Genomic DNA, 9,211 nt, shown 5'->3' with positions numbered 1-9,211 from the left:
TATTGCATAACTGCTGCGGCCATGATAAAGACCCATTTCGAATGTTTACGTGCTTTTCTTCTTTCTGCTCCCAGACGCTGTGGTGGAGCAGTTATGAAGTGTTCTTTTAAATACTTTCCAGCATTTCAGAAATAAATATGTATGCAAATTACACAAGGTTAACTTACGGTGTTCGGGAGTGCTCAAAAAAGGTTTAAACGCTGAATTTTGAATCGATTTCTTCTCGTAAACTCAGAGATGTGGATTCGGACGGCAATTAAATTACCACACGGCCTTGGTGTTTGTCAAAAAACAGTAGGTAATTCGGCCGGGGATTTTTACGGGGGTGGTGTGAGAAAAACACTGACGTCCTGGATTCGGACGGTATTAAAATCACCAACTACCCCCCGTAAATGGTGAAAATCACTTGCGTCCCCCTGAGAAACAATTACTGTCCGAATAGGGCATAATTTAACTATTTAGTTGACTAGGCTTTACACACCTTTCAGAATTTTTGGGTTGTTTTTGAATGCGTTTGGTTTGGTTTTGTCTATCCATCTCTACCTCTGCAGCAAGAGAAATCTTATTGTAACCACAATTAATAAGTGCAACAAAAAAAATCTTTGAGACAGATTTATTTCAAATTAAGCAAAATGCATTATGTCAACAAACCAATGATGTCACACAGATGATTTTTACTACCATTATAAAGCTTGGAAGAGCCAGGATATTTGTTAATATAACTCCGACTATATTCACATGAAAGAAGAAAATCACATACACCTAAAATGGATTGAGGGTAAGTAAATGATGGCATAATTTTCACTTTTGGGTGAAGTTTAAAACATTTCAATGAAGTATTGACAAATTTTTTGTGCTGTATGGAGAAATGTAAATTGTACTATTTTCTTAGTCTTTGTTAAACATCTTCCTCCTGATTGTGGTTTTCTGTGGAGTCTGAAAATGTTATAATTAAACTTAAATTTGAAACACTGAATAAAGTATTAAAAAGAGTGAAATGGTAAATTATACTTAAAGGAATAGTTCACCCCAAAATTCTGTTGTTATAGTTACCCTCATGTTGTTCCAAACCTGCAAGACCTTCTTCATTCATCTTCAGAACACAAATTAAGATATTTGTAATGAAATCCGAGAACTTTCTGACCCTACATTAGGAGCAATGCAATTTACACATTCAAGGTCAATAAAGGTAGGAAAGACATCATTAAACTAATCCATGTGACTCCAGGGGGTTAACCTAAATTTTGTGAAGCAAGAGATTTGCACAAAAAAACATAATTTACCACTTTAAGAAAATATTGACCTGCAATCCAGTAAGGGGAGCACCATGGTTCATGCATGTTTAAAATTGAGACCAGAAGTTGTTCTGTAAACGTACTTTGGAGAATATTATTTTGTAAATATAGTGGTAAATTGTCTTTTTGAGCAAACAAAAAAACAAAGCACAAGACAATGCTATTGTTTTTATTTTTTTTTTATTCTCTATTTGTAGGTGTATTTGTTATCAGTTACGGTCAATTTTAAATGAAAAAGTGTCCAGTAACAGGGAGGAAACGAATAGTGTTCGACTGGTTATGTTCAATGTAAAATTAAATGCTTTTATTAAACTATAGGACAATATTTGGCCGAGATACAACTATTTGAAAATCTGGAATCTGAGGGTGCAAAAAAATCTAAATATTGAGAAAATCGCCTTTAAAGTTCTTAGCATATTATATAATCAAATTAAGTTTTGATATATTTACAGTAGGACATTTACAAAATATCTTCATGGAACATGATCTTTACTTAATATCCTAATGATTTTTTGCATAAAATAAAAAATGATAATTTTGCCCCTGCAATGTATTGTTGGCAATACAAATATTCCCGTGCGATTTATGACTGGTTTTGTGGTGCAGGGTCACATATTATTGTTTCTTACATTATTTTTCTATTGTTGTTTAGTCTTAAGACTGTGTGTTTCAAGGGCTGTTTATCTTAATGAATAAGAGATACGAGGGAATATTTATGGAAAGTCCAGGTTTATGTTGTTTTGAATCAGTTTGTTATAACAATACTTGTTGGATTTGTGCTGGTCAGACGAAGTCTGAGCACTGAAACATACGCAACTAAGATTATTCAATAAACTCTGCTCCTTTTTACCATCATCACTTCGTCTCCTGCTTCTGCTCTTCACTGGATTTCTAAGTCAACTTCTCGGCTGATAGAAGACTGTTAAACGCTAGTTTTGGATATTTTAGGTACCAGACAAGACTTGCTGTTAATGGGTTTTGGGTATTAGGCAATTTTGCTGACTAGTTGTTCTGTTACCAGACAAAACAGATATTTTCTGACAGGATCTAGTGTCCGGGGTTGGGTCTTAATTATCTGGCGTGGAGGCATGATCTTGTCTACAAGTTAATTGTATCAGAATGGTAATGCATTTATTTATCGCTCTCTACAATGTGACTACTTTAGCAACCAGCTAATAGTGTGTTGCTAATGTTACACAAACCATGTTCGCCATCTCAGAGTCATCTAGAAATCAGCATCCTTGCAAATGCTTTTGAACATCCTTGAATGCTTTGTGATAACTTCATTACTGGGAGGCAAAATCAACAGTAATTTTTAACACAAATATGAAATATTGTTCACAACAACAAAACATCTATAAAAATATCATAATTAACAAAATTAACAGAGGAAAGGATTTGAACTGCTATGTCTTTATTCCAACTGTTCTTTTTCTGCTGAATCGTGCTGATATGAACAAAGAAAACTAACATTTACATGTACAAAAATATGCTTTACTTTACTTCATGAAAGAAAGTAAATGAACTAAGAGTGATACATGCTGTACATAATTTCTCGTAGGAACAAGACAATCAAAAAACAACTTAAACTATGCTAACACTCTATTCTACATTTATTTTAATCACTGCATAAAAGATAATACTTATTAACAAATGGTGATTAAACATGGATTAAAATTATATAATAAGTCGGAGAGGGGAAGGTAATGGAGCATAACAATCCTTTACTATTATAACTAACAGCTTCAGTTGGTGTTTGTTTATATAGAAAAGATTTTATTGATTGGTTTTATTGGGTCATGTTTGGTGAGGACATGGTGTCGCGATTAAATGTGCTGGATCCAAAGAAGAATTCAGATATTCAGAGTTCATGATTTCAGACATTTGTTTTTTTTTGTATGACTGAGTAAAGAAGATGAATGAGTGAAACTCTTCCCACATGGAATGCAGTGATAGGGTTTTTGTCCAGTGTGGATCCTCTCATGTTTTTTCACATAATCTGACCATTTGAATCTCTTGTCACAGTGTGAACACTTGTAAGGTTTTTCTCCAGTGTGGATCCTCTCATGTTTTTTCACATAATCTGACCATTTGAATCTCTTGTCACAGTGTGAACACTTGTAAGGTTTTTCTCCAGTGTGAGTGCTCTGGTGCAGTTTCAGATCAGCATCTCTAACAAAAGTCTTCCCACAATCAAAGCACATGTGATCCTTCACACTGTTGTGTCTTTTCTGATGTAATTTTAAAGTACCCGACTGACTAAAACTCTTTCCACACAAAGAACACATGTAAGGCTTCTCCTTTGTATGAACTTTCAGGTGGTCCTTCAGTGCATCTGACCTAAAAAAATGTTTACCGCACTGATCACAGGTGAATGGTCTTTCTCCAGAATGACGACGCAGGTGTATTTTAAAAGTGCAAGACTTTCTGAAACTCTTTCCACACTGATCACATGCGAATGGCTTCACTCCAGTATGGATTGTCATGTGTTCACTAAGAGATCCTTTTTGTCTGAAACTCATCCCACATTGATCACATGTGTGTGGTTTCACTCCAGTGTGGATTGTCATGTGTTCACTAAGAGATCCTTTATATATGAAACTCTTCCCACATTGATCACATGTGTACGACTTCTCTCCACTATGACCTCTCATGTGAATATTAAGACTCTGTATGTATGGGAAACTCTTCCCGCACTGATCACATGAGTACGGCTTCTCTCCAGTGTGGATTCTCATGTGATCCTTAAGGCTTCCTTTCATCGTAAAACTCTTCCCACACTGATCACATGAGTACGGCTTCTCTCCAGTGTGGATTCTCATGTGATTCTTAAGGTATGATTTTATCGGAAAACTCTTCCCGCATTGATCACATGTGTGCAGATTTTCTCCAGTGTGGATTCTCATGTGTACTGTCAGGCTTCCTTTTACTGTGTAACTCTTCCCACACTGATGGCAGGTGAAAGACTTTTCGGCCCTTCTTTGCAATAAATTACTTTTAGTCTGTGAGCGACTCAAAGATTTCTTACTAGTTTTGACATGATGCTGTTTCTCCTCTGCCTCACTCAGTTCTTCACTCTCCTCACTCTCTTCCATCAGGTCTAAAATGAAACGTAAGCAAGGATGATGTAGTGAATATTTATTTATTTATTTAAAGAAAGAGATAAGATAGAATGAAAATATGAGTACATTAACTTTTTTTTTTTTTGCTCTATTACAGGCCGAACTTTCTGTAGCCATTTTAAATTAGAGGCAGCCACTGCATTTTAATCATGATCCAAAGAAAGATTCTACATACATGAGCAATTTCTGATTTAAATTTGATGTAATTTCAAAATCTGAAGCAAAAACAGAATGGTCTTTGTGAAATGTATGCTACTTAAAAGATGGAAAAACAGCAGACAGGCTAAAAGAGAACGCAAATTCACTCTCTGACAGCAGGTGGCACTTATGGAACAGCAGCCATACAGTGTTTCCTTGGTTACCACTGTAAACAAAGCAGTAGTAGAAATACTACTTTAGCATGCATTAGCCTACAGAGGCAAGATGAAAAGAAAATACCATCTAAACTTTTCTGAAGATAGTCAGCTCCCCCAAATATACATTCATACAATGTCCTGGAGAGATGCATGTTCACTCACAGACAGGTTTGTCTATAAATGAAATGAAGAGAAGCCCTTTTTGTCATGATCTTTATGTGTCTTTTTTTGGCCTGATTAAAAGTGAATTTAGAGCAAAGCTCTGCATTATTTTGGTGGTTGTAAATCTTTCCTGCCTGGGAGTTACGTACAACTTTACACATAGTTTGTTGGGAAAGGGGTTTCAAAGATTATTTGTTAAATATAACAAATAATTGTGTGTCTGACTGGTTCATTTGTTAGAGTTAATTATTAGTAAAGCATAAAAATAAGAGGAGCGTGAAGGGAAAGACATAAAAGTAAACCGTGATATAATATCAGAAATATAAATTCCTTAAGTAAGCTTACTTCATAAAAATGTTTTCTACCTGCATTAAAAGCAGGACAGTCCAATAAAATACATTTCTCACACTGCCCAAGTAAATCTCACACCAGATTAAAAAAGCCAATGTGTTTGACATCAACAATCATGAGAGCGATTCAGCAACATTAATAAAGAATCAAGAATAAACACCAACCTCCTTGCTTTTCAGTATCTTTGCGATTTATTCTGCAGGGTTCTGGATTATTCATGTTCTCATTGTTCTCTAATCTTCACTTTTAAGATGATGAAAATAATCCAGCATTGGTGAATTCCTGTGTTGAATAGGTGAAGATCTGCAAAAATCTAAAATAAATAAACGATTGAGTAACACAGTATATGTTATGTTTAACTATCCATCTATTTTAATGTAAAACTTAATTTCATTTAGTAGACTTCATTTCGTTTTTACTGAGCTGTATTTTTGTTCATTGGTTATTATTTATTCATTTGCTGTTTTATATGGAACATTTCTTCACATAAAAAAGTTAAGATAGGTGTATCTTTAAGACCTCAAAAGTGTTGATCATTTGCTTGTACCAATTAAATGAGCATTATTACAAGATATCTTCTATGAGGTGAAAAGGGGAGCTGTTGACATGAAGTAAGAATTATCGTTTAATCAATAATAAAATAATATGAGTCAGACATGATATAGTCTGAAAATGATGATAAAACTGCACTATAGTAGGAGAGAGCGGGGCACAAAGTAACACTTTTTGACTTTCTCAGTTTGTGTAAATCCACATGGGGTTCAGAGTATTTTTTTTTTTTATCCACATAATTTCACACTTGTCTAGTACAAATATGTCGCTTTGTTTCATAATTACAGTGTATACGTTTTTCTTTATTTACCCTCAAAAAATGGAAGTGAAATGTGACAACATGCCCCATAGGTGGGGTACATTGTAAGATCTGAGGGGCACGTTGTAACATGACCATATGACAGCTTAAAATGTTATCTGATCGAATGAAAAAAATATACAAGACAAACTAAAATATTTTGTCAATAAAATAATAATTTATTTCATATAAAATAATGGCGTTTTTAAGAATTAAAAATAATCTGATTTTGGAGTTTGACCATGTACACATTGCAACCATGCTTGGGACGGCCCACATAAACGAGCCAAAATGCTTTACATGTCTTGAAATAATAATTTCTAAACATTAAACATTGACTGTCAGTCTTTATTCACCTGTTTCTCGTTTCTCGTTAAAATTCATTAAAGTAAATAGTGTGACCATATTACAGCTTAAAATGTTATCTGATCGAATGAAAAAAATATACAAGACAAACTAAAATATTTTGTCAATAAAATAATAATTTATTTCATATAAAATAATGGCGTTTTTAAGAATTAAAAATAATCTGATTTTGGAGTTTGACCATGTACACATTGCAACCATGCTTGGGACGGCCCACATAAACGAGCCAAAATGCTTTACATGTCTTGAAATAATAATTTCTAAACATTAAACATTGACTGTCAGTCTTTATTCACCTGTTTCTCGTTGTTTCTCGTTAAAATTCATTAAAGTAAATAGTGTAAATTACATCGCTAATGTCATAGAATAGCACATTGTAACGCAGTGTAACAACGTGCCCCATCTGCGCAAAGTAAAAAAAAGTTTAAAACTGGTTATTGTCTTCTGCTAGTTATCAAAGACTTAAAAAACGATCTGAACTGATAAATAACAGATTGGAGATTAAAATAATAGCAGATTTGTCTAATTTTAAATGAATAATAAAAACTAAGATGAGAAATTTACTTAAGCCAGAATTTTAATTTTACTATGGTAAAATAAATGTTCAGCGATATCTTCAAAAGATTTTTGAATTTTGGTGCACATTTTTTTTCTATATAATGTTGATATGGTAACTAATAAATACTGTAAATTTGGTTATGCTAGCATGTGTGGAAATATTCAAACCACGTGTTACAACTAACCCCGCGCTCCCCTACTATTTCTCACGAGCTTAGAAGAAAAACATTAAAAATGCATCGAAACCTTTAAGCTTTGTAACTCCTTTCACATTTATACAGTGACTTGACTTGAATACCATGTAAGAATAACTTTTAAACAAGCCAAAAAACACCACTCAGTTCCTTAACCGTCAAAAGACGCACAAATAGCACAGAATCCTATGAAAACAAGACAGAAATGACGGCTATAAATGTTGCTTATAAAACCTTTTTGTCATGATTGTGTAAATATATTAAGCTATGCGAACAGCTCACCTCAGAATAGTATGTTACGTTCTGTGCCGAGGCTTCGGAGCGTGTATGTCGTTATTTTAACGCCCGCACGAGGATTTCCTTTGCTCTAGCACAAAACCGGACGCGTATGGCAAGCCGTATTAGCATTAAATACTCCTTGCTGTACTAGTATAGCAAGACGGTTTAACATTTAAAACTTTGGTTTGACTATCCATAAAATATATTTCAAATAGTTACAATTGTAATTCGGCTAGTCATAATTATAATTTGACTAGTCAGAATGATAATTAGAGATATCTGCAATTATAATTGCACTAGTAAGAAATCTGATTAGAGATATCTCTAAATACTTTATGACAAGTCAAAACTCCATTTAAGATCTCTGTAATTACGTCATAGATATCTTCAATAGATGCGTTACATATACGCAAAGGTAATTAGAGATATCTCTAATTCAGTGCAAAGGTAAATAGAGATATCTCTTATTCAGTTTCGACTAGTCACAATTATATTTTAAGATATCTGAATTGTACCTGCTCCTAGTCGAATCTGCTGTTGTGTGACATGAGACTAAATTTACTCAGCTCCTCCCCCGCACCAGAGCCTCTCCCCTGTCTAATGTTTAGTGCTAACCGCTTGCAAAGGATTTCGTTTGCTCTCGCACAAAACCGGACGTGCACGCTCAGATACACGCTACTCTCACCCAGAGAGAGTGCGTGTACTTAAAGGGATACTCCACCCCAAAATGAAAATTTTGTCATTAATCACTTACCCCCATGTCGTTCCAAACCTGTAAAAACTTCGTTCGTCTTCGGAAGACAATTTAAGATATTTTGGATGAAAACCGGGAGGCTTGTGACTGTCCCATTGACTGCCTAGTAAATTACACTGTCAAGCAGAGATGTTCACAAGTCTTTAATTTGGGGTCCGAGTCAAGTCTGAATTCTTTAACCTGGAGTCCGAGTCAAGTCTTGAGTCTTTGCTCACGAGTCCAAGTCGAGTCTCAAGTCATTTAATGGCTCGTTAAAAAAATCCATTCAGAATCCTCATGTATTGAAATCTTCCTATTTACGAAGCTGTTTTATAGGCTATAGACAAAATATGTGATCTATGATCTGCTTTGTAAAAAAAAGAAGTTGTTAAGATGTAAGGTTAATGTACATCCAGCCTGTTACTTATATGTTTTAATCCATTACCATGTTCAAGACAGTTTTTCTGTAATCAAATTCTATAATAAGAGTCCAATCTACCATGACACATAAGGAAATATTTGACACAGATATTACAAAACCATACAAATAAAGTATTTCTTTATGATATAAATCAGGGGTATTCAATTAAAGTTCCATGAGGCGTGGCCTCTATATTTTCTTCCAAGCAAAGGTCCAGACAAATAAAAATAATAATAATAATAAAAAAAACTTTTTTTTTTTTACATGTATTGTATTTTGACATTTAGAATGTGACAAAAAAAAAAAAAAAATAAATAAATACTGTTTCTGTTCAGGGTTTTCCTCCTGAAATCTATTTTAACATTTTAGTTAAAAGCAGTATCTAGCCTACTAAAATCAATAGAGTCAGAGTCATAGGTTATAGATAGATAAATAGATAGTAAGAAAAATAACTATATTTGCAGCATTGTTTTTTCTGCTGTTTTAGTGAAAGTAATCTATAATTTTGCTGCTCACAGTGTTTC

The 9,211-nt window shown here is 34.0% G+C and overlaps 1 protein-coding gene across 2 annotated transcripts; it reads right to left on the bottom strand.

The window, feature by feature from the left end:
- Window positions 1-2,989: 2,989 nt before the first annotated feature.
- LOC107655384 (gastrula zinc finger protein XlCGF57.1-like) lies at window positions 2,990-7,606 on the bottom strand. 2 transcript variants are annotated; one of them, XM_016442854.1, is made up of 3 exons: window positions 7,537-7,606; window positions 5,451-5,599; window positions 2,990-4,395 (listed from the first exon to the last, which is right to left on the bottom strand). In XM_016442854.1, the coding sequence occupies exons 2-3, from the start codon at window positions 5,503-5,505 to the stop codon at window positions 3,164-3,166; spliced, it is 1,287 nt and encodes a 428-aa protein (XP_016298340.1). In that variant the 5' UTR covers window positions 5,506-5,599; window positions 7,537-7,606; the 3' UTR covers window positions 2,990-3,163. The 2 variants fall into 2 exon arrangements, with proteins under 2 accessions (XP_016298340.1, XP_016298349.1); XM_016442863.1 differs by lacking the exons at window positions 5,451-5,599; window positions 7,537-7,606 and adding an exon at window positions 7,307-7,342.
- Between the last annotated feature and the right edge of the window lie 1,605 nt (window positions 7,607-9,211).

Source organism: Sinocyclocheilus anshuiensis, unplaced genomic scaffold (assembly GCF_001515605.1).
Source record: "Sinocyclocheilus anshuiensis isolate Anshui unplaced genomic scaffold, SAMN03320099.WGS_v1.1 scaffold3346, whole genome shotgun sequence".
Classification (NCBI taxonomy): Eukaryota; Metazoa; Chordata; class Actinopteri; order Cypriniformes; family Cyprinidae; genus Sinocyclocheilus; species Sinocyclocheilus anshuiensis.
The sequence above is the reverse complement of the archived record's forward strand: the minus strand, read 5'-3'. Positions and strand labels throughout refer to the sequence as shown.

Coding starts and splice junctions, on each gene's coding strand:
- LOC107655384 (XM_016442854.1), bottom strand. CDS start 5,505: ATGAATAATCCAGAACCCTGCAGAATAAATCGCAAAGATACTGAAAAG. Junction 4,396..5,450: donor AGATACTGAAAAGCAAGGAG/GTTGGTGTTTAT, acceptor GTTTCATTTTAG/ACCTGATGGAAGAGAGTGAG.